General features: G+C 48.9%; 1 protein-coding gene across 11 annotated transcripts in view; it reads left to right on the top strand.

Moving 5' to 3' along the window:
* Window positions 1-25,614, top strand: part of magi1b (membrane associated guanylate kinase, WW and PDZ domain containing 1b) — a 114,486-nt gene that overhangs the window by 68,935 nt on the left and 19,937 nt on the right. For 7 of the 11 annotated variants that reach the window (XM_049023013.1, XM_049023016.1, XM_049023012.1 and 4 more), the window contains 10 exons: window positions 12,195-12,314; window positions 14,309-14,518; window positions 15,378-15,594; window positions 16,789-16,871; window positions 17,942-17,977; window positions 19,539-19,596; window positions 19,876-19,958; window positions 20,566-20,685; window positions 21,225-21,410; window positions 21,501-22,124. In XM_049023013.1, coding sequence (XP_048878970.1) covers window positions 12,195-12,314; window positions 14,309-14,518; window positions 15,378-15,594; window positions 16,789-16,871; window positions 17,942-17,977; window positions 19,539-19,596; window positions 19,876-19,958; window positions 20,566-20,685; window positions 21,225-21,410; window positions 21,501-22,124 — 1,737 coding nt within the window. Of the gene's footprint in view, window positions 1-1,846; window positions 1,869-12,194; window positions 12,315-14,308; window positions 14,519-15,377; window positions 15,595-16,788; window positions 16,872-17,941; window positions 17,978-19,538; window positions 19,597-19,875; window positions 19,959-20,565; window positions 20,686-21,224; window positions 21,411-21,500; window positions 22,125-25,614 lie in introns of those variants that run through there. The other 4 variants (XM_049023020.1, XM_049023011.1, XM_049023021.1 and 1 more) reach the window with 2 other exon arrangements.

Below are 25,614 nucleotides of genomic sequence, written 5' to 3'. Positions count from 1 at the left end.
GCTGGAAGGCTGTGAGTGATTGTCTGAATTGCTCTAAAAGAAGAATTATTTGAGAAGAATTTGCAGAATATCTGGTGGGTGTCTTTACATAGATGCTCGGCCATTACGCAACAACAGAACATTTTGTGTTTTACCTGCTATGTTTTACAATAATACAGGGATATTATTATGACAGGTGATTCAAACTGTGCTGGTTTATCACATATAAGAGCTGGGAAGATCTAGACGTGGTCCAGGTGCTTTGAACCAATTTCTGATGCCTTCTGCTTGGTTATTCATTGAAAAACCAACATGGACCAGATGGCTGTTTTGAAGAAGAGAGGGAAGACTATTATCAGAGAAATCAGCAGCCCAGAATGTTCTTAAGCGATAAGGAGTCGAGAATAGGCAGAGGACTGGTCATCCAAAATACAGAAGATGACAGAAAAAAATATATATCTAAGCATGAATAAAACGCAAAAAATGACTCTTACACAAATCAGAAATAATCTTGAGTGTGCGGGTGTAAGGGTGTAAATAAGTTCCATAGTCCATGGGAAGCTTCCCCACCAAAAACGGAGGGCGTGCCGGAAGCGTGAGCTCATGGACTGGACTGGAGCTGGAGGGTGGAGGCAACCGGGAACAGGTGTGAGCTGGAGGGTGGAGGCAAATGGGAACAGGTGTGAACTATAGGTTGGAGGCAAACGGGAACAGGTGTGAATTGGAGGCTGGAGGCAACCGGGAACGGGCGTGAGCTGGAGGTTGGAGGCAAACGGGAACAGGTATGAGCTGGAGGGTGGAGGCAAACGGGAACAGGTGTGAGCTGGAGGGTGGAGGCAAACGGGAACAGGTGTGAGCTGGAAGGTGGAGGCAAACGGGAACAGTTGTGAGCTGGAGGTTGGAGGCAAACGGGAACAGGTATGAGCTGGAAGGTGGAGGCAACCGGGAACAGGTGTGAGCTGGTGGGTGGAGGCAAACGGGAACAGGTGTGAGCTGGAGGGTGGAGACAAATGGGAACAGGTGTGAATTGGAGGCTGGAGGCAACCGGGAACAGGCGTGAGCTGGAGGTTGGAGGCAAACGGGAACAGGTATGAGCTGGAGGGTGGAGGCAAACGGGAACAGGTGTGAGCTGGAGGGTGGAGGCAAACGGGAACAGGTGTGAACTGGAGGTTGGAGGCAACCGGAAACATGTGTGAGCTGGAGGGTGGAGGCAACCGGGAACAGGTGTGAGCTGGAGGGTGGAGGCAAACGGGAACAGGTGTGAGCTGGAAGGTGTAGGCAAACGGGAACAGTTGTGAGTTGGAGGTTGGAGGCAAACGGGAACAGGTATGAGCTGGAAGGTGGAGGCAACCGGGAACAGGTGTGAGCTGGTGGGTGGAGGCAAACGGGAACAGGTGTGAGCTGGAGGGTGGAGACAAACGGGAACAGGTGGGGACCGGACAGCCCCATCAGGATGGAGAGCAGATGCAGGTGATGGCGTGGGGCGGGTATGGCTGCTTCTGATGGGCCAGTGGTCTCTGCCAGCGATCGAGCTGCAACTGACAGGGTAAGAGGGACGCTGTCTGCAAACATAAGGGATAAATGTGTCAATGTACGGTTTAATGCCACAGGACGATGACATGGAAAGTTCTCACAACATAGCCGTGCTGATGTTACAGACGTGGTGGAGAATGTTACACTACAAGTTTACAATCATAACAACCAGAGGCTGAGCTACCTGTAGCTCTCCTGTCTAAGGTTACGGGTTCGAAGGCTTCCCCCCTGCCTGTGTGCATGGGGAGTTGCATGTTTCCCTGTGTGTTAATTGTAGGCCACTTTCTTCCTGCAGATGTGCTATGCTGGACTGTTTTTGCGCCTTCGAGGAACTGATATCATAGTGAGAATGAAAGGTGAATGGGTGAAAGACTTCTAAGACTTCTGGTCATCTAAATCAGGCACTTAAATACAAGATAACATGTGACCCTGATCAGGAATGCTGCATGATACAATATCCATCTAATGTTTTTGGGAGTGAATTGAGAAGTTTATGGGATGTGTGATTTACTGGCCCTGGTTCACAAGTGTGCTTGACATGATTAGAGTACTAAGGTAACCCTGTGTATCTCAATGGATAATCTGATGTGACACTGAAAATGAGGAATAAGTGACTATGACAAGTATGTTGGATAACAGTCACCTCAGGGCCAGCAGGTGGCGTCGTGTTTAAGGTACTGAAGTCTAAAGTATCACCGTGGCGAGGATTTGAATGTAGGTCACAGCTGACTGGGGACCCCAGAGCTGTGATAGCTGTTCTGGAAACGTTAAGACTTTAAAATTCTCCTGCCGCATGCGCAGATGCCAACACAGCGCTGCCTGTTGGCCTTTTGCAGTGAGAATTTCAAAGGTAAATGCTCCCTGTGCTTTTCTGCTCATAGATCATCCCTTACAGACCATCCCTCACAGACCATCCCTCACAGACCATCCCTCGCAGATTCTAAAAAAGACTTGTGAAGATGAAAACCACAATAACATACGAAGTTTAATTTTGAGTACATGACGTAAAGTACATATATACCATATTGCCAAAAGTATAGGGACACCTCCCTTTACACACACATGAACTTTAATGACATCCCATTCTTAATACATAGACTTTAATAAGGAGTTGACCCACCCTTTGTAGCTATAACAACAGCTCTTCTGGGAAGGCTGTCCACAAGGTTTAGGAGTGTGTTTATGGGAATTTTCGGTGTTCTTTTGCGTTGAGGTCAGAGCTCTATGCAAACCAGTCAAGTTCCTCCACACCAGACTCGCTCATCCATGTCCATATGGACCTTGCTTTATGCACTGGTGTGTAGTCATATTGGAACAGGAAGGGGCCGTCCCTAAACTGTTCCCACAAAGTTGGGAGCATAAAATTACCCAAAATGCCTTTGAATGGTGCAGCATTATCAGTTCCTTTCACTGGAACTAAGGGACCAAGCCCAACCCCTGAAAAACAACCCCACACCATAATCTCCCCTCCACCAAACTTTACCCTTGGCACAATGCAGTCAGACAATTACCATTCTCCTGGCAACCGGCAAACCCAGACTCGTCCATCGGATTGCCAGACAGAAAAGAGAGATTTGTCACTCCAGAGAACACATGTCCACTGCTCTAGAGTCCAGTGGCGTGCTTTACAGCACTGCCCCTCACGCTTTTCATTGCACTTGGTGATGTAAGGCTTGGATGCAACTGCTCGGCCATAGAAACCCATTCCATGAAGTTCTCTACGCACTGTTCTTGAGCTAATCTGAAGGCCACACGAAGTTAGGAGGTCTGTAGCTATTGACTCTGCAGACAGCTGGCGACTTCTGCACACTGTGTGCCCCAGCATGCTTTGTCCCTGCTCCTCGATTTTACACGGCCTACCACTTCGTGGCTAAGTGGCTGTTGTTGAAACACATGAATTAAATGATTTGGAGGAGTATCCCAATACTCTTGGCAATATAGTGTATGTAGGAAATTAAATCTCTTTACATTTTCTAAAGTTCTCTAAATGACATGTTTCTTTAGTCTGACATGCATAATAATGAGATGAAATAAATACGACATATGGTTTGCTTTTCTGTAATTCGTGTTCGTATATAACTTTAGAGACTGATTGCAGTGGAAATACTGCAGTCTTTGTTACACAGGCACAGATTAGCCAAAGGCCCGGCCTCACAAGCGCGTGTATTATGATTGGTGCTGAATGGTGTTTGTCTATTTGATGGTGTTTTGTTTATATATCATTTTGTGTATATATGGTATTTATAGTTAAATATACATGCACTGAAAAGAGCCTGCAGTGATGATGGGGGAGCTGCCTTTGTGTTATGGATTCTGAGATGCAGACGCTGAGACAGCAATAAGAAGGAAGGTAACTGATCGGGGTGTGAATTGGGGGATGTGGTTCAGTATGCAGGGACATGCTGCAGCTGCTGGCCCCAGCGAGTGGACAGAGAAGGAGGTATTGCATGATTAGGTGTGTGATGGAGGTGCTGAATGAAGAGAGCAGAGGATCGATTATGGGGCCGAAGGGCCGTGAGGGGCCACGGGGGCCACGGAAGCTGCGGGGGCCGGGCGTAGGCGGATCTGGGAAGCCGCAGCTCCAGTGACGTCATGGGGCTCAGTGGGACTTGGCGAGCCGGAGGTGACGGACCTCGGTGCTGTGGAGGAGATGTTGCTCAGGGTAACGGAGCCGTATCCAAGCGCTGCGAAGGCAGATGACGGTTGTCAGGGTGATGGAGCTCGATGGGGGGGGGGGTCCTGCACGCAGCGGCTGGATTGAGAGAGCGGTGTGAGTGGCGTCCTCCGCGCTCGGATGCTGATTCCCCCTGACGCCAGGCTGCTCTTTGTAGGGGTGTGCAGCTCCCTCACCATGACCGGGGGAGGACAGAGGGCTGGCTCTGTTACAGCACGGGGGTCATTCGAGACTCCACCGCGTCTCTGTTTTGATAACACTATGTGTGTGTACATGTCTGTGCGTCTCTGTGTTAATTGTCTATGTGTGTGTTTGCCTCTGTCCCTGTGTTACTGAGATACTGTCTTTCTGTGTCTCTGTCTCTCCTGTTAGTGTGACTGTCTCTGTGTGTGTCTGTCTCTGTGCATGTCTGTTTCTCTGTGTCTCTGTCCCTATGTTAATAAGGTACTGTGTCTCTCCTGTTAGTGTGACTGTCTCCGTGCATCTTTGCGTCTGTCTGTGCCTGTGTTGAGACCATTCCCTTGCTGCCGTCCGTGCGCCCACATGCCAGCAGGGGGCAGACTGTGGGCCCTGGCTGCCCATCAGCTGATTGATTTCCCTTGTCTGCTCAGGGCAGCTGCCATTTGCAGTGGCTCCTTCCCACCATTGCCGGTGAACCCAGCCACCCACCGCCTGAAGGTGAGGAGCGAGGCAGCAGCCAATTGGCCGATTAGTATCTCCTCAGCTAGCCTATCCCATCCCAGCATCATGGGGGGCTGAGGGGGAGGGGGTGCTGGTTACCTGCGCATTCACACTCTCTGATGTTCCTGGGGCTGTTTGAGCTTGGTAACCAAGCCTGTGGGCGGTTCCTTCCCCTTTTGTGGCTGCAGTGATTGGGTGTTCGTGTGTATATTTTTGTTTTCCTTACTCCTATTGGATCTCCTCAGGACGGCAAGGGCAGCCCAGACTGGAAATCACTGATGTCTTTATCAGGAAATGGCTAAGCGGTCGGTATCTCCAACCACAGTCCGCGGCGTAGCCTGGTGACGTCACAGTCACAATGACTGCAGTGGACGTATGTTATCGGACATGAGAAGCAGCCGCGTTACTGCCGTCGCTCCCCAGCGGCCAATAGGATTCCAGTGCCGCCCTCACCCTGTAAACAGGAAAGCGGCTGTATGCAGTGCCGGGGGCGATGACACGTGGTCCCGTCGCCGCTACGGTCCGATCCGGCCCACAGCACTGTCCCGCTTCTGTCCCTTGGCGTCAGAGGAAGCCTGTGTCCCGCGCTCGGACTCCCCCGTCTCTCGTGTCCCTCGCCCAGCCCCATTTCCGCCTCATCTTTCCCGTTGGAAGGAAGGAAGGAGAAGATTTACGGGCTCAGTGGAAATGAGCTTTTTTTTACGTCATGTGCTACCCTTCCAGGTTGTCCTTAGCAACAGAGCAGCGTATGGCTGCACTCGCCAGGCAGCCTGCTTTTCTATGTGAATGTACTGGCTTCTAGTGAGTGCGCTTAGTTCTGCGTTTTGAAGCAGATGTTTACCCAGATGCGCGCTGACAGGAACAAGCACGCGGACCTGAGGTGGTGGAGAGCAAAGACCAGGGTGTTAGGCAGCTTTCAGACAGGGGTGTGTGGGGACCTGGGCGTCAGTGACTGATTCAGAATGATAGGATTGGCCTCTCTGTATGAATTATGGCCCCTCCTCTGCCCCCCACATTACAAAAGGCCCTAGAATCAGACACAGACTTGAGGTGACGGGTTAGCCTGCATGACTTGTCGCCTTCCCACCTTTGATTCATGGGCAGAAACACACCTTAGACACAGTAATAGCCATAAAAGATGTAGCCTTCGACTCATTCCGAATACAGAAGGCGAGGCCTAACCTAAAAACAGCTGGCCTAGTACCGGAAATACTTTAATATGAAGAGATTTCGTTTTCGTTTGAGCTCACAAATAAGTCACTGGGTTAAAAATGAGGACGAAAAGCCTAAAATGATACAGTTTGGAATTTTTTATTTTTTTGCGAACCCCGTGATCTAGGAAAGCAGTGTGACCTCCCTGTGAGATTGTTTCTGTAGATAAAAACAGTCAGAGGCAGCTTCTGTCAGAGATGACTTCATTCAGCAGTCCTGAAATAGGCCATAATATGGCTGTCACTCCGCGATCATACATGCTGCTGTGAACACTGCAGTATTTATACGAGTGTGCAGAAAAAAGAAACATTTCTTCAAGGATTCAATCCATTTTTAGGTCTCTCTTGAGAGGAAAATAAGCTGAAACTGCACTTATATTCCTATTTTATGTTAATTTGTTATGGTAGTTTTCCTTTAAGAAGAATGGAAATTTCTGTTATTTTCGCCGAGTGTTTTGCTGACTTCGTGCAATGCCTGCAATGCGTGTACGTTCATTAAACGTCGTGTCAGCGTCACTCTCATCTGCAGTGTGAGTATCGCGGCTGACGTCCTCCCCTCCTGAAGTGAGACCTGCTTCCTGGCATCATAACATACCCCCGCCACCGAGCCGATTCATTACTGATGAATGATGAAACCGTAAACAAGTGGGAGAGTGAACGGTCGTCTCAGCCGTCTTCGAAAAACACACACATCATACAAACGCTGGTATGCTGTCACCAAAAAAACCTTCACATGACCCTGAGCACACCAGGATATGTCGCCAACCAACTTTTCTGACCTCTTTGAAAAGAGTCATTTTAAAAATACTGACCCAGAACATTTCTGTTGTGACCTTTGGACAGAAAACAGTTGGTTAGGTTGCGTCCAGGTCAGACACAAGCTGGTCGCATTTCATCCACAATAGTTTCATCCTCCTCTGCTAAGGATTAGAGAGGTGCCTTTCTATTTTCATTTCAATGCCAAAGGAGGGGGCCGGTCCTCTCTCTGACGCCCCCCCCCCCCCTGGTGTTTTGATTTTGTCACTGTTAGTGTCACCCTCATAAATGGGAAGCTGTGTTCTACCTGTACCAAACATGGGGAACATTTACTGCAGGACTCTCTCAGTCCCACTGCTTTTCCCACTGGTACAATACACACGTCACACTCATCTTAAATCATAAATAAAGTTTTGACAGCGACACTCATTTTTACTTCCCCTAAGCAAGTTTGTGTTCACCACTGTCCTGATGTTAGCAGAAGCACAGAATCCCGGAGTTTGTTATAATTTGGTTTGTTATAACTCAAAGGGTCCGCTTAGCATTTCCAAGGCCCTTGAACATGCTGTGGACATTTTCGAATGTGTCTCTTCACCATAATGGACTTCAGTGAGCCTTGGAGGTGACCTAAAATTAATTATCCCATTGGATGGCCAGTCTCTCAGTCTGGCAAAGGCTCAAGGATTTCTCTTGATGCGGAAACATCGGTCAAACTCTGGCATCCTGTTTAGCCCTGGCTGAGCCATTGTTTGTGAAAGAACCCGTATCTTTCCTTACGGGATCGAGCTTACAGAGTATGTTGCCCCTGACAACAAAGCAGTTTTTGTGTGCAACAAAGGCAATATTTTCTTGGCAAATTGTATTTTTGTTTTTTCATTTTTCTAGACTCGGGTCAGTCTTCCACTGTTGGAGATCCAAACACAGTAGTTGGATGAGCTGTTGTTTACAAATAACTTTTACTTGTACGCATGAAATCAGTTATTTTATTTTTCTTTTTTTATGTGTACAAGATTATCTTTTGAACCTGGGATCTGAAGTAATTACTGTTTCTGCGCTAGTATTAAAAGAAGGTTTAAAGAGAGTTATTTGAGGATCGTTTCGGGTTTGCATGAAAAATTATTTGGATGGTTTTGTGGTGGATGTTTCTGGGATGTAAAGGAGAATGGGCAGTTTCCATGGTGCTGGTTCACCATGGCAGCATGTTTTTATGGGTGTCTGGTGCCAGTCGCTGAGCACATTGAGAAGCTTCCTGAGTTCTGCATGCAGCTGCTGCTGGTCGATCCTGAGGGAGGCAGAATAACAGGGTGGTGTGCTTCCGCTATGAGGACCGCTGTTTAGGATCTGCAGGCAACTTCACACAATCAAAGTCATAGTCGTCAGTATCATTTTTAGGTGCCATCTAGTGGATGGTTACCCCTGGAGACTACGGTGACTGTATGTAATGGCAGTTTACACTGTGTTTCTCCAGAATGTTCCTTCTTCTGGATCTTCAGGATTTTGGTCTTCCAGGACTATTGTTTTAGATGCGCAGTATCTTTTGTAATAATACCATTGTTTCAGAAGGACAGAGAAATGAGCAGCAGGACCATCTGTGATGGATCATTCTGCAGTAGAGGGATTATTCAGCCTAGAAGGTCTGTTCTATGGGCCTGCGTACGCTGTGTACCAGGCTGGCTACTCCATCGCTGTGTCCCAGCACTCATAATCATCTATTGAGGTGTAGTACTGCCAGACGCTGATTTGATGCTACCGGGAGAGCTTTTCTCCTCTAATGAGATCCCCCGCCTATCGCGGAAGTTACCTTCCAGACCCATCAGCGATGGGTGAAAATCCATGGTATAGAAAGACCATATAAATAAACATTTTTTTTATAGTTTAAGTCTTCCCACACGCTTTAAACACGTGTTAACTTATTAAAACACACTTTGTAAACACATATGATATGTGGATGTTGTAAGGATATGAGTAACATAATAATAATATGGAGTGTATATGTATATATATATATACGCATCTCTCTCTCTCATACACTCTCTTTCTGTATATGTAATGGAATATGTAAAAATAAAAACATTTTAAGCTCAGTATGGGTTCACAACAAGTTTTTCCACAACAATCAGACCACAAGAACGGTACGCGATACGCAGAGAACTGTGATGCGTCGGGGAAAAATCCACGATATAGCAGGGGCACGATATATGGCTGAAGCACGATATAGCGGGGACGTGATTGCTGAAGCACGATATAGCGGGGACGTGATTGCTGAAGCACGATATAGCGGGGGCGTGATTGCTGAAGCACGATATAGCGGGGGCGTGATTGCTGAAGCACGATATAGCGGGGACGTGATTGCTGAAGCACGATATAGCGGGGGCGTGATTGCTGAAGCACGATATAGCGGGGACGTGATTGCTGAAGCACGATATAGCGGGGACGTGATTGCTGAAGCACGATATAGCGGGGACGTGATTGCTGAAGCACGATATAGCGGGGACGTGATTGCTGAAGCACGATATAGCGGGGACGTGATTGCTGAAGCACGATATAGCGGGGACGTGATTGCTGAAGCACGATATAGCGGGGACGTGATTGCTGAAGCATGATATAACTGTATAACAGTTATCTGTTAGCTTACATTTGCAAACTTCTTAGTGCTAAAACTTTGTATGAAAGTTTTTTTTCATTTGACTTGGGTTCTGCAGAGTGATGTATACATATTTTGATATCACACGCTTTCCTGTGTGAAGCTTTACATGAAAACCATAATAATGTGCTTTGGCAATATGACATACGGAGGAGATCTTATCCAGTAGAGTGTCTGAAATTTTGTTTCATCAGTGATTGATTGTCTGTGTCAGTGGAGCATGATATGAAGAACATTGCATCTTGTATCAGCTATTTCTAGCTTCGTCTTTTTTATTGTATATCTGATATGATTTACAGTGGGAGTCTGCGAAGCTTGCATTGAATGGTTTTTAATGTTAATTTTTAAGACTTGTGCAGATTTATGCCATAGCATTATGTAAAAGTGTGAAAATAAGTGCGCTTCCCCAGAGAGAACGGCTAAAACTTTACAAAACTTGGTGAAACTGGCTGCAAATAAAAATAATTTGTCACAATGGGCGAGGAGATGAATGACCTTTGTACTGGCCTGGACGTCACATGACTGCGAGATTGCCCTGGTTATTCTGTCTTTGCTGTTGGGGTTCTGTGTTGGGGTGGTGGGCTCCTGTCTCTTTGTCCTTCTATCTCAGTCCTAAGCAGAGTGAGGAGCCCTGGGACCTCACACCTCCGCACTGGAGGGTTTGTGTCCTAACCACAGCGGGTGGCCCTGGGACCTCACACCTCCGCACTGGAGGGTTTGTGTCCTAACCACAGCGGGTGGCCCTGGGACCTCACACCTCCGCACTTGAGGGTTTGTGTCCTAACCAAAGCGAGGAGACCTGGGACCTCACACCGCCGCACTTGAGGGTTTGTGTCCTAACCACAGCGGGTGGCCCTGGGACCTCACACCTCCGCACTGGAGGGTTTGTGTCCTAACCACAGCGGGTGGCCCTGGGACCTCACACCTCCGCACTTGAGGGTTTGTGTCCTAACCAAAGCGAGGAGACCTGGGACCTCACACCTCCGCACTGGAGGGTTTGTGTCCTAACCACAGCGGGTGGCCCTGGGACCTCACACCTCCGCACTGGAGGGTTTGTGTCCTAAACACAGCGAGGATACCTGGGACCTCACACCTCCGCACTGGAGGGTTTGTGTCCTAACCACAGCGGGTGGCCCTGGGACCTCACACCTCCGCACTGGAGGGTTTGTGTCCTAACCACAGCGAGGAGACCTGGCACCTCACACCTCTGCACTGGTGGGTTTGTGTCCTAACCACAGCGAGGATACCTGGGACCTCACACCTCCGCACTGGAGGGTTTGTGTCCTAACCACAGCGGGTGGCCCTGGCACCTCACACCTCCGCACTGGAGGGTTTGTGTCCTAACCACAGCGGGTTACATGTGGATTTTTCATGTTCCTTCCATGTTGTGTGGGTTTCTTCCCTCAGTAATGTGTCTCTAAAGTATCTCTTTGTGTGCATGAGTATGTATCCTGTGATGGATCAGCATCCCATGCAGCGTGTCTCCTGCTCTGTAGACAACTGGCATCCTGCCCTGCGTGTGCCCTGCCCTGCGTGTCCACTGTCCTGCGTGTCCCCTGCCTTGTGGTCTGTGCTGCCTGGAATGGGTTCCAGCCCCCCTTTGAGACCCTTTACTGGAGTCAGTTGGTAGATGGATTAGGGCTGATCTGGGCTCTGTACCTGATAAATGTCCTCTCCCATAAGCAAGGGCAGACTTGGGGCAGACTGAGGGAAGACTGGCCATGGGCTGGCAGGATGCTGGGAGTCGCTGCTGGTTCTTACATGTCGGCAGCTGGAGTCAGTATCAGAAAAGTCAGTTTAATTGTTTTTGTTGCTCTGGTTATTGACTTCCAGCTAGTGCAGTTATCACATGTCACATGGCGTATTAGCCCTGCTCTAAAAGAGCAAAATGTGGACTGTCTATGGGTTCCTGAGGACCGGACTGGGAAACACTGTGCTACAGGGGTGATTTTCGTCCTGCTACGTCCTATAGATGACTGAATACCGTCCACCTTAGCATGTCCAGGCCTGAAAGCAGCTCAGCTGCACTTCAGCCACAGCTGCTGTCTCCAGCGATGCTTATTCACATTCAGCGGCCTTCCGGAAAATTCATGTGAAGTTTTCTCTTCCGGTGTGTTTTACGGCACAGTTCTACTTCCTTTTCGCCACCCTCCGTCTCTGGAGTATGTCGTTCCTCAGTGGAGCCCTGAGTGATTCAGCAAACTCGAGAGCCGTTGCCACTAAATTATGAAGCACATTTGGTGGGAAGCCGGTAGCTTCAGACAGAGACTTATCGCCCAGGTTCATAACCTCACGACTTTACTGGCTCATGGTTGAAAAAGTTACAGCCGTAACTTTTCAGGATTACGTTTGGCTGATGTTGTACCTGTCATGAAGGTTCCTATACTGTCTAGGTTAAATTAATGAATTAATATCTACACATCCATTTTCTAAGACATCTCATCCACCACTTGTAATGAACCTGCAGCCTTTCCCAGGAATGTCTGAGTATGATGACACCTTGGTTTACAGACACCAATCCATCTAATAATGCCTTTGGATTTCAGTTACTACTGTTTACGGCTTTTGTCAGTCTGGAAACAAAAATGTTTCTTTTTCAAAATTAGGGTTAAGAAATATGGCTGTCCAGTTAAAATGCAGATGCAAGTCGGATGCGTCCGCTTTTATTTTCCTTGCCACAGTGGACTGATTTGTTCCCTTCCGATTTCCCCTTTAGGTACAACCCGCGCCCCGCGGAACGGAGAGGTCCCTGGTGTGGATTACAACTTCTTGTCTGTGCAGGACTTCCTGAAACTTGAAAAGAGTGGAACTCTGCTTGAGATTGGGACATATGAAGGTAATCTGGGAAAGAAACTGTGCTTCGTGGACATTAAACAAACGGGGGATTCTGAGCTTTTGATTCATCTCCACTGAGCCCCATTTCCTTCATTCTCTTCGGGCGAGAGCTGATCCATCGTTACTCCCTACCGACTTCCAGCAGACGGACACTTTGACCTTCAGTCGGAGAGCTTTTCATTACATTTACATTAAATTACTTTACATATTTAGCAGATACTTTTGTCCAAAGTGACCTACAAATGGGGCAAGTAACACATTACAGACATAATGGCTGTCAAGGAGTCAGCTAGGCTGAACTCCCAGTAAACGGCCGGGTGCAGATGTAAGCAGCATCAGAGCAGGAGCTACACACCTCTTCTAACTTCTTTATTGGTTTTGAAAATGTTTATTTTTTATATTGATTAATTCAGCCCAGTGCCCAGTTTACGTACCTGTACCTGTAGATTTGTACCTGTAAATGCAAGCATCAGTGTTTTGAGCAGGAGCTGGGTTTGGTATATATTGATGGATTGCAGCACCCAAGAGTACCTGTCTTCAGATACTGCATCGCTGAGAAATTGAGCCCTGGGCTCTGCACCACACAAATACACACATTTTTTCATCTACCTCAGTGCAAACAATTTCCAGTTCTGAACACCAAATGTAATGGTCTCTGTGCATATGGGTTCTATGTGCACGCAGGTTCCGTGTGCACGCAAGGTCCATGGGCACGCAGGTTCCATGTGCACGCAGGTTCCGTGTGCACGCAAGGTCCATGGGCACGCAGGTTCCATGTGCACGCGAGATCTGTGTGCACGCAAGGTTTATATGCAGATGGGTTCTGTGTGCATATGAGGTCTGTGTGCATATGAGGTCTGTGTGCACGCAGGTTCTGTGTGCATATGAGGTCTGTGTGCACGCGGGTTCTATGTGTATGCGAAGGCTGTGTGCATGTCTCTGCATGGGAATTCTGCTCTATTTGTGGGGACAGATATTGAGAAAATTAACTCCCAGATCAACCACAAGACATATAAAAACTTCACATGCTTTCAGAAAAGCTGCCGTAATTTTTTCTTTTGGTTTGTTGTTGTCTGGTCGTGCTGGAATGGGTTTAGGGAGCATTTTGCCTTAAGATGAGATTCAGCAGGTATTCTTGTGAATATAAAAGTGTAAACAGGTGTGTGTGAAGCGTCACGGTCACTCTGCTGAATGGGGAGTGTTTTCTTTGAACAAAGCCCTACATTCTTCCTGTTTCCCTTTCACTGATGCTGGGCCTAGGTAAATACACGCTGTTTGGAGCTCTGTGCTGAGCCTCAGATGTCATTAGAGCCAGCCCCTGCAGACTGGCACCCCCTTTTGTCCACTCTGTCGTCGCGTCGTTTGCAGGGTTCCCCGCATCTCATTTCAGCCGATAACGGGACGTTAGCAGTCACTCATGTATCAAAGTACTTGCTTGTGCTGAGGATTTCAGACTTAAATGGAAATGCATACCCACTATCAGCGGAGAGGCGCTGTTAATGCACTCATGCAGGAAATTCCCCTTTCAAAGAGCCATTTGAATGTATGCAAGCAGACGGTAGGATGACCGATCCCTTGTAACGTCTAGGAGTTGTAGGCTGGTGCCGATTGCTCGTTTGCAGCAGGTCCCTTATCCTCCTGAAGATCTGAGTCCTGCATATTTTCGGTTTTACATGCTAATGGAGAGAAAAACGTCATTAGCAGGGCAAAGCTAATCTATTCTGCTTTGAGCTGCTCTGTTTGGCTGCTCCCTCCTCCATCTCCTGCCCCTATACAATGGATCCTTTCTTTTCTTGTCCTCACAGAAAACACATTCCTTTAGCAAAGCTGATTACGATGATTAACTAATATGCTAAAAAGTATTCCTTAATACTGCCCCCCCCCCCCCCCCACCGCCTTTTCATCTCTCTCCTGAGCACAAAGATGCGGTGATTATGAAACATCGCTTTCCAGTACCTCTCGTTTCGACTAAGCCCATCTCCCCTTGTTGCCTAGGTAACTATTATGGAACTCCCAAGCCGCCAAGCCAGCCCCCCAGTGGCAGAGTGATTACCAGTGATGCTTTGCAAGACAGCAGTCCCAGCTCCCCACTCTCCACCTCCCGGCGCTCTAAGTCCTATAATGACATGCAAAATGCTGGAATAGTGTCTCCAGAAAATGAAGAGGATGCTGACGAGCTGCCTGAAATGAGCAGTAGCTTCACAGGTAAGGCCGTCACGGTCGTCACGGCCACAGTCGCCCCGGCCACAGCCGCGGTCACGCCGGGCGGTAGAGAGAAAGAGAGAAAGTGGGGAAAAAATGAAAACATCCCCATCTGGTGGCCAATGTGAGATGTGACACTGTCCGCTGTTCACAGCCAGAGCCGGTACTGTGGCCTCCTACCAGATTCATCCATCGGGGGGACTTCTGTGTATGTCACACTGAGTCAGAATGAGGGGGGGTTGTTTTTATGCAATGTCAAGTATACATCTGGAATTTAAGGACATATTAAATTTAGGGCATTAAATGTAGCATTTCTTTCATGTGGGAATTCTAACTGCTGTGGAATGATGTACTCATATTTCACAACTAATGATTGTGTTCTTCCTGTGTGGTGTAAATATCAGCATGAATGGCAGCTGATTTTTATTGTCTTTTCATAAACTTGTATTGTCCTCTGAATGAATATCACTCAGTCTGCTTATTTTGAATGTGAACTGTCGCACGTCTAGATTTCTTTTAATTGTTTATTAAATTTTGTTTGATTTTACAATATCTAAGCAGCCAGAGTGGGAGGGGTCTCAGATTACTGATCGCTTAGACGGTCCTTGTTTGATGTGGAAGTTGTGAATTGGTTTTCCCCTACAACCCTCAACTCTGTCTCTATGTGAGACGACCAGGTGTGAGTCAAAGGTGTCGAATGTATGTTAAAGGCTCGGGGAGGGGGGTGGGGGGGACAGGAAGGTTGGAATGCCCCGAGGGCGGGACACTTTAGTGACCATTCCTGAGGAAGGGGAAGGGGACGTGGCCTGGAGACCCAAATGAGCCGGGGGTCACTCTCCATTTCGTCCCTTGTTGCTCCCAGGAGACTCGAGTGAACCGGACGAGCAGCCCAGCGTGCGCCTGCCCCCGTCCCGCGAGAGTGCCCCCTCCTACGGTGTCAACAACGCTCCGCTGCTAGCCACGGACAGCTCCCGGCAGACACACAGCCAACTGCGGCTCCCCGAAGAGGACCTGTTAGGGCCCCTGCCAGACAACTGGGAGATGGCCTACACCGAGAACGGAGAGGTCTACTTCATAGAGTATGTACACGCTGCCCCCCACCCCGCCATGTCCTCCGGCACCTCCCCTCAGCTCGCTCTGGGAGATGAACCTATTAATTTGAATTGTATATGCTCATTCTATAACCCTTTCCTGAAAAATGTGGGTCAGAACAAGTTGTTGTCAGTGTCAGATAATTGAATGTAAATGTGAGTATGCAGTGGAAGCAAGTTCAGAACGTTCTGGGTCCTCAGTGGTTCAGACCCGCTGTCAGGGAATGTTCCGGTTGGCATGGTCGTTTTATCCTCACAGCACACAGTGCACTCTCGATGTGATTGACATGCCAGTGCAGACACAGCACACAGTGCGCTCTGGATGTGATTGACATGCCAGTGCAGACACAGCACACGGTGCGCTCTGGGTGTGATTGACATGCCAGTGCAGACACAGCACACAGTGCGCTCTGGATGTGATTGACATGCCAGTGCAGACACAGCACACAGTGCGCTCTGGATGTGATTGACATGCCAGTGCAGACACAGCACACAGTGCGCTCTGGATGTGATTGACATGCCAGTGCAGACACAGCACACAGTGCGCTCTGGATGTGATTGACATGCCAGTGCAGACACAGCACACAGTGCGCTCTGGATGTGATTGACATGCCAGTGCAGACACAGCACACAGTGCGCTCTGGATGTGATTGACATGCCAGTGCAGACACAGCACACAGTGCGCTCTGGATGTGATTGACATGCCAGTGCAGACACAGCACACAGTGCGCTCTGGATGTGATTGACATGCCAGTGCAGACACAGCACACAGTGCGCTCTGGGTGTGATTGACATGCCAGTGCAGACACAGCACACAGGCTGTAATGCTGTCTGGGGCCCTCCTTCTCTGTCTCGTAAGTTAAATATAAAAATGATCATTAATAATTACAAATGCATGGCTCTGAAAATGGTGTTACCGTTTATACAGAGTGGATGCAAATTCCTGTGAAGTCCTTTTGCTGTTTCGCCCCTCCGGTGTCCCTGAAAGACGTGTTTGATCTTTGTCTCTCTTACTTTTCCACCTGTCCAGTTTGTCAGCATACTTTCCGATACGCCTTCATGTTATTCCTTTACCTTGTGCTTCCTCTGGGCTCGCGGTAATCTCCCAGAGGATTTTTCCAGCCTGTGCTTCATAGTGCGCAAGAACAATGAGTGTCTGAGTTGCCTCTCTGCTGTTTTTAGCCACAACACAAAGACAACATCCTGGATAGACCCCCGATGTCTGGAGAAACCACAGAAGCCTCTGGAAGAATGCGAAGACGATGGTAGGACATGTCGCGCCGGGCCGTGTGTCTTTCCACTTTTATTGCACCCTGGATTCTCGCTGCCATCTATTCAGCCAGAGGTGGCAAGATTGAGCTGTTGGGATTAGATTTCGTAACTCGTCTGTAAGCAGGAAGTCTTGACACCATGAAGGACTTGACCGGATTATGCACATTACCATAAAATAACCTCTTCATCCACACATAAGAATCCCCACTCCCTGGAAACACCGTTGATTAGAACCCCCCCCCGCCCCCCGTCCCCCCTCCCCCTCTTCCCTGTCTCACACACACGTATTCCAGGCTTACTCACACTTGTGCTCCAGACCACCCTGTCCCTCCTCCCTCGTAAACAGGGGAACAGATCTTGTTTGTGGGGCTGTCTGCCGCCCCGACTCGGTTACGGTTTGAAGCAGTGCAGGACCACACATCTCGAGGTAGAGGCTGCTGTCACTAATGTATCACTATGTTAAGGACTGAGAATGCTGACTCTTTACTAGTTCTTTAGCATCAATTTAGAAACAGCAGAAAAATAACAAATCTTGAATTTGAAACCTCATACACTACTTGTATAGTCTAAATTTGTGGTTATAAATATGAATTGTACTACATAGTAATAAATCACAGTGCTTTGCATTAAGTATGGTTATTGGAAGTGGATGAACGGATATTTTCATATTATTAACAATGGCTTCAAAATACATATTTCCACATGTAGTTAGAGCTTGACTCTACTCCACCATTTCGCTACATGGCCAAAGCTGTGAGTGAGACTGAGTGTACAGCAATCCTCTTATTAACATAATTTTATTGTCCTTGTTCCATCCAAGTGGTTTGGATTAGTGCCACCTTCTGACCAAATGGGGTATTGCTTCCTGAATGTGGTTGTAGCCATTAGATCTTCGTCTTTTTGTTGACACATGCTTTTAAATACATTGATCTCTTGTATTTTGATGCTAAAAGCCCTTCTGGGCTCCTTACTCTTCCGTTCCCCCTGTACCTCTCTCCATCTCTCTCATTCTTTCTCTCCCTGTCACCTTCCCTGCTCAATCGCCTTCTTTTACTTGGAGAAGAAGGCGTACATACTGAAGAGCTGGACAATGAGCTAGGTAGGCACCTTCCCCTGCCTAGCTGTAGAACACATGAGTATTCCTCTTCACTGACCTTGTTCTGCCCCCCCTCCCCCCGGAGTTTGCTCCTGGTCCACCTTGTCCATGTGGTTTGTGTTCGTCCTAATAATAACTGATGGAACCAGTTACTTTCATCTGTCTCACTCTCCCAACCCCATTAATGTCATATTTATTGTGGAACTGGGCACTGCTACCCACCCAACAGTGGTTACCTGGTCAAACTGGAGTCTGTTTAATATGCCCGGGTTGGTTAGCTGGTCCCGGCGGGTGATCGCAGGGCTTACGGCTGCTAGTCTGATCCGGAAGGAGTTCCAGGTGCTTTTGCTCCGGTACCACACTGCAGTTTTCCAGTGCTAATCGTCAGTTTTGAAATATGCTATTGGTACCGTCCAAGTAGTACTTCGTTTTGCTCTGCTGTGGGTACCTGGAAGCCCACCCAGGTGTCAGTAAACATTGTCAGGGAATTTTGCATGAAATGTTTGTCTCCAGCCAAGCTAATTAGCAGCTTGTGGCGGATTTCCCCCTCTGGGTTAGTTTGAATGGGAAAGCTTACCTCTGGAGGGCCACAGAAGTGGTGCTGGTACAGTGCTGTTGTTGGCATTTCTGCAGGGATAACATGGTGGAAAACCACTCCCTGCCAGGCACACACTCATTGAGTAGCTCTTCAGGGTTGTTCCAAGCTAAGGGTTAGCTGAACTAACTGCTAACAGTTTAGCTGCTTCTGTGATGTACATGCAGCCTGAGGCCCCGGTATGAGAGCTCGCAAGGGGCCTAACGGTGGTTGACCTTGTCCTTTCTTGAGTGAGCCATGATTTTCCCATCTGAACTACTTACCTCTGCCATTCTGATTGGCTAAGATATTAGTGTGGCTACATACACCCCATTACGCATGTGAACAAGGGCAGAGATGGATGACCCTGCAGGGTCGAAGCACAGCTTCACCACATGATGCCCTGCTTCAGGTGCATGAGGCGCTACCCCCCACCCCGTATGCATATTTAGCAGAGGTGTTGTGATGTCAAGCGTATCACACTCCTATTGTACAGGTGTTATTTTGCAGGTTGGGTATGTTGGTGTGCAGGGACTTGACCCGACTGACCTGTGACAACATGGAAATAGAGAGAGAGAATATGAAATTCAGTTGTGTGATCGGAATTTGAGAAGATCCCATGAATGGATGTGGTCCTGTGTTGTGTCTGTCGTTGGGGTTCCCATGACCACTCTGCCCATGTGTCATGTTAGTGGAGCTCAGAGAGCGGCTGGCCATTTGGCTCACATACAGTAGTATAGCGTTATTGTCTTGTATGACAGGGAGACTCTGCAAAGTGTGGCTGACAAACAGCTGTAGCTGTAGTTTGTGTCGTTACTCTATACCTTCCTCAGGGAGGCCTTAGGGTGCGACGACGGCTGTGGGAACCTACAGCAGCTGCACGGCTGATCTGACATGCATCTCTGGAGCCTCAGAGGTGCAAGGAGCATCAGGCCCACTACTTTCTTAGGGTGCTCGTCATGATTGTCTCACATCTTCTCTATGTTTCAGAGCTTCCATCTGGTTGGGAGAAGATAGACGACCCTGTATATGGAGTGTATTACGTCGAGTAAGCCAACCTTAATTCTGATGTTCGTTTTGAAGGACTCGACCATCACCATGGCTTCAATGTTCTCCTTTTATCCTTTGCATGTTTTCCAAATGACCAATGAAGCCCATGGTGTTTCTGATGCAGTTAAATTAAAAGATACTGGATGTTTGCGCAGCTCTTGTCTGTCTAACCCGAACGCAGTGCTCATTGGACTGAAGTGGCAGTGTGCAGACTTCTCATGATCCCGCTCAATGTCCCTCTGCCCCCCCCCCCCCCCCCGCCCACCCCACCCCCTAGCCACATAAACAGGAAGACGCAGTATGAGAACCCCATCCTGGAAGCCAAGAGGAAAAAGCAGCTCGGTCAGCAGCCAGCAGAAGGTGAGAAGCTCATCCGAGGTCCGTGCGCCGGGCAGATGAGGCCTCCCTTCTCGCTTTTCGTGGTGCTGGTTACCTTTCTCTGTCCTTTTGTCCAAAATGCAGGCTAATTTTTTTCATCAAAGTGTTTCTGTATTTGTCATGGTGTTGTCTAGGTTCAGAGGACCTTAATTAACACCACAAAAGTCTTTACAGGGTTACAAAAGTGGGATTTATTCCGGTGTGTGATTTGGCTACATTCTGAAATATGTTTCGGTGCAATGTTTTTAAACAATTCCAGTATGCTGCATAAATACTTACGACTGTATTCAATTTTCCACTTCAGTTCTAGATTTCTCCCTTTGTTAACCCAATTCTTCATGTCAGAAAATGCTGTGAATGCTTTGAGACCAGGTTGTGCTGCAATTGGATGTTGAATTGGTTCATTTGTTAATAAAATTAGCTGGTATGACTGGGTAGGGTATAACCTGTCAGTGTCATTTCCCATTTAAAAATTAGAATTTGGGGCTAATTGATTCACCTCTGTTGGGGAGGATGGGCTATGGGCATCTAGAATGGCTTGCTAATTCCTAAGCTGATAACAATCCACCATGCTCCTCTGTTCCTGCAGAGTGGATAGAGGAGCGTTCTTCAGCTGGGCCACCTCTGGCCAACTTCCCCAACAACCACCAGGAGACATACCGGGATCCACAGGCGGCACCCCCTCTTCCACCTCCGCTGGGGGCCAAACGTAAGTGTCCCTACCATCTGAACACTACCGCCATCATTTTTGCTGTCTGGCCTGCACTGTGAGAAGCATCCAGCCAGTCTAAAGCATAAAGCTGACATCTTGAAACCAAGGTTGAGATCAAGACCAGGGAGCCAGGCTTCATACTGGAACTAGTCACAAGCACCTGCCACCTGCCAGCCTTGACTTTGCCAGTGATGCCAGCCAGGTCATTAAGGAGAGGACAGTGAGGACAGTGAGGACAGTGCCACAGGAACAAGTGACCCAATTTGGACCACAGCCAGTTTGCCTAATTTTGATGCATGTATTGTCCTGTTCTGTTGTGTTGGTGGATCCCACTCTTGTCACTGCTGATGCCCCTTTTGCATCTCCGTTGTGTGACGTCTTTGTGCCGATATCCACAGCCTGTCTGAATCACACCGGCACAGGCAACCGCGACATTAGCTTCACTGTTACTCTGGCGGTATTCAGACAGTCTAGGTCTGTCTTCCCTGATGTCATCAAAGGGTGACACAATATCTGGCTGTTGGTCTCTTCTCCAGGCGGGAAACCCTTCTTCACAAGGAACCCAGCCGAGCTGAAGGGGACCTTCATCCACACCAAGCTGAAGAAGAGTCGCCGGGGATTTGGCTTCACGGTGGTAGGCGGCGACGAGCCAGATGAGTTCCTGCAGATCAAGAGTTTGGTGCTAGATGGACCTGCTGCTCTGGATGGAAAGATGGAGACTGGTTGGTTGTGTTGGATCTAAAACTAGATTTGCATGGCTTATCTGCAGTTGTGATTTGTCAGATATGGACACCGCGTTGGTTTTCCCACAGGTGACGTGATCGTCAGTGTGAACGAGACCTGCGTCCTGGGCTACACGCACTCACAGGTGGTGAAGATCTTCCAGTCCATCCCCATCGGCTCCATGGTTGATCTTGAACTTTGCCGGGGCTACCCCTTACCGTTTGACCCTGACGATCCCAATACTAGCCTGGTCACATCAGTAGCCATACTGGACAAGGAGCCCATCATTGTGAATGGGCAGGAAAGCTACGACTCTCCCACCAGCCGCGGAAGCCAGCCGGGTGGCGGCATGAACGGTGCCAAGGAGCCCCGACCCTACAGTCCGTCTGCCGAGGTTGCGGCTGATGGCACGGCCGCTTACCCCAGCGACGTCGTGACTCTTGCGTCCTCCATTGCCACGCAGCCCGAGCTCATCACCGTACACATGGAAAAGGGCGAAAAGGGCTTTGGATTTACCATCGCCGACAGCCCCACTGGGGGCGGCCAGAGGGTCAAACAGATCGTCGATTATCCCCGCTGCCGTGGCCTGAAGGAGGGGGACATTCTGGTGGAGGTGAACAAGAGGAACGTTCAGAGCATGACTCACAACCAGGTGGTGGACCTGCTGAGCAAGTGTCCCAAAGGAAGTGAGGTCACCATGCTGGTGCAGAGAGGTAGGCGTCCTGCGCATGGCAAGGCGCTGCAGGTGTTTGTGGGATGTTACTCTTTCTTCTTTTTTTTTAACTTTATTGGTCTTCAAATCTTGCCATTAAAACTATAGGACTTCACTCCGTATATGAAGAAGGTCAGATCTTAGTTTGAATTTATTGTGAATTAGTTCTTACCTCCATCTGCCCACGCTGTTCGTGAGCATGTGAATGCGGCTAAGTGAGTACGGGTCGGGTTGGGGGCTTTCAGAGGGGTCACTGTGCCCTGATTGGATGAGGACCCTCAGAAAGGACCTCGCGCAGGGAACAGTCCCAGTCGGGGAGTTAAATGAATCGAGATTTTGTTCTGGTGGATCTCAAGGCCTTGGGCACAGTTACAAGGAAAACTCTGTTTATGCGGCAGAAGCCTGGCTTTCAGCTGCAGTCAGTTTTGTTGCCTTTGTCGTCTTTCACAGAGAATAAATTGTAGGCTAGTAAAGGTCGCATATGGCTGGGTTGTGTTGAGCAAAAGATCAAAATACAGTCGTGCATTTTACTTCACGCTATTTTACTAGGAGGTAAAGCTAAAACCCTGTTGAAGAATAGCAGCTAAAGGCATTGTTGTTAGCCCAGAGTGGAGGATAATTTTGAGTTAAAATGTCAGTGGGTGGTTCCGTCCCCACAAAGCGAGTGGCGCAGGATCTCTGTCCAGCACAGGTCAGGAACACGTGTGTCGGATAAGCAAAGCGATGTAAGGCACATGTGAAATGCCGGCTGTAGCCTGCCATCGTGGCTCCTTTGGTAGGTAGTTAACTACACTATCGTGTCTGCAGTCACTTATTACGACCATTAAAAGCTTGTCTATTATTAAGTGTATTAAGTATGAAGTACTTGCCTTGTATTAAGCGAAGGGCTGCCCTGGCTAGCTAGCCTCCCCAGCTGGTTTAGGCTGTGGCCCAGCAGCCCCCGGGCACGCTTGCCCCTCCCTGGACAGAACTGGTGACCGGCTACCTTTACGGGTTCATTCCTCGGATGTTCACGGCATGAAAGTTTTTGATTTCGGCGTCCTGGAGTGGATCTGCCGCCGGAGAGAGCGATGGTGCTCTTTAATTAGGCCTCACCATCTCAGCATGGCATTAATTGGCGTTCTTGAGCTTCGCGTTGTTCCTCGCTACGCTAAATCCGTCACAAGTCATTTCACAGGCAGCCAATTAGAGCCCCGGACGCACTTTTGCCTGGAAGCCCGAGGAAAGCTGTAATCGACAGTGTGGTTTTTATTTATTTATTTCCCCAAATGCGTTTCTTTGTGCAGGGGTCTGCTGGGAAGGCATGAACCTCCTTAAAGCTGGCGCGATATGCGACACGTCTCCCGCCAAACTGTCGGCAGGCACTGGAAAGGGCTGTTAGACGGCCGACACACCGGCAACATCAGAATGGACCTCGTGGTGAAGTCATTGCCATAAAAATATGGCAGCAAGTTTTGAATCTCGTCCTGGGTGTCCTCCCTTCGCCCCCTGGGCCTCCGGGGATAGGCTGTGGGCTCTAAGCTCTTTGTGACCCTGTGTTCGATGAGCAGTTATAGTACTTGGATGGATATATTACTTTTAATATAAAATGACCTCACCCTATGTCTTCATGCCCTGCAACCCCTAAATTCAATTCAGCCTTTTGGATATGGTATTACAGATCCTCATTTAGATACTTAATGCATATTCATATGCTCGCAGGTAGCAATACATCTAGATACATTCACTTCCTCTCCATGTTGTCTTTACAGTAATGATATTCTGGCATAATCAGTTTAGCCTGCGCAAGGGTTTATCTAACGGTTAATGGCTTAAATGTCATCATCGCTCAGAATGAGGTAGGGATCCGTTACACTACTGGGCCGTTGGGGGGGCTCTTGGGGAGTCGTCTTGGGGCGTGGTAGACACTGGTGTGTCGGAAATGGCCGTCAGTGGTAGAAGGCCATTCTGTTGGAGGTCAGCTGTCTCCAAGGTGTGAGGAAGGATGGCTGGTTTGGTTATGAAGCCGAGCAGACTGACAGGTGCTTATCGCGGTACGATTCAACAAGAGGAAGAGTGACCGAGAGCCGCTTAGGTTAGCTTGGCTATCCATAAGGAGTGTCGCGGGACTGTATGTCTGAGTACGTCACACTCTCAGTTTTCATGGGTTGGGAATTCTTTGTCTTTCTCGTTTTGTTTTTTTTTTTTTATGAAAAAGCGATTAAAATTTGTAGTCTTTTGCTCGAGGCAGATTTTAATCTGCATGCATTATTTTTGATGCTTGGCAGTCATCTAGATGGGCGTTTCTTGTGGATTTGTACATATTTTCATGCCTAAGGTAAAATAAAACCTGGGGCCATGAAAATGGAATGGATCTGTGCAGCGGGGAGAAGGTCTCCCGTCATCCCGTCAGTGCAGAGCATGGGCTTCGGCGTGCCCCGAATGAAGAATCGCCGACGGCCCTTTGAGTCGGAGATGTCCGGCAGTATTGAACAGAGACATAGGATACTGAGCAGAACATAGTCATCTTATAAATGCATAAGTTAGCCTCCCATCATTCAGTTTCATTAACGCCATTGAATTGCATCACTTGTAACCTTTCAGGGGTAAAAAGGGACAAGGTGACCCCCCCACCCCTACCAGCGCTAGGCCCCCTACTCCAGCTGTAAATCCTGATGTTGTCTTCCTTTGTCTCTGCTGTGGGATTCCCCTCTGTGGCCTCACCTCACCCGGCGTGAGCAAGCGATGGACCCGAAACACAGTGTTCCCTGTCTCAGCGGGGAGGCTGTGGGCTGCTCTGGCTGCCTGTGCGGTGTGGCCAGCGGTGGCCTTGTTACTTTGGTTATATTGGTAATTCACCCCCCCCCCCCAAAGGAATGTCCCCAACGGCACTGTCATCTTTCTGATACGACTGCCTGTCGATCCCTGTGGTTGCCAGGCGACAGTCTGTCACTCCCAGCGTGTCTTTCAGCCTCGTCTTGGTGGCAGATGGTTGGGCAGTCGGAGGCTATCCTTCCAAGGCCAGGCGTGTGTGTGTGTGTGTGTGTGTGTGTGTGTGTGGGGGGGGGGTGCTGGGTGTCAGGAAGCTGGGTCCCCCCCCCACTGCAGGCGATAATCCGAGCAGTAATAGCTTCCGTTTAGATTCTGCTGGGTCTGACATGCCACGGGTGATGTGAGGAAGGCCCTCCCTATGGCGATGGGCATGGTGTCATCACTGCATTGCCGCTGCAGTTGGCTGTGCCCCAGGCCTCCAGCTGGCAGTTGTGTTCAGGTCCAGCCTCCTTGGCCAGGAAAGCAGGCCTGCCCAGGTTGTGCTGGCAAGGCCGGGTCTCACCAAGGTCCGGTCACAGTACCATATGGAGACGGAGAGTCGTCTCTGCATGTCGGGCCACAGGGCAGCCCCCCCGCAGTTTGATTTCTGACAAGCTGCGACTCGCATCCCGTTGGGGATGTACTGTGTATGGTTGTTGGGGAGGGGGGGGGGGGGTTTGTGTTGGCTATGTAGAGTGGGG

The sequence above is a fragment of the Brienomyrus brachyistius genome, chromosome 8 (assembly GCF_023856365.1).
Source record: "Brienomyrus brachyistius isolate T26 chromosome 8, BBRACH_0.4, whole genome shotgun sequence".
In the NCBI taxonomy this organism is placed as follows: domain Eukaryota; kingdom Metazoa; phylum Chordata; class Actinopteri; order Osteoglossiformes; family Mormyridae; genus Brienomyrus; species Brienomyrus brachyistius.
Note: the sequence above shows the minus strand (reverse complement) of the source record. Positions and strands in the feature narration are given on the sequence as shown.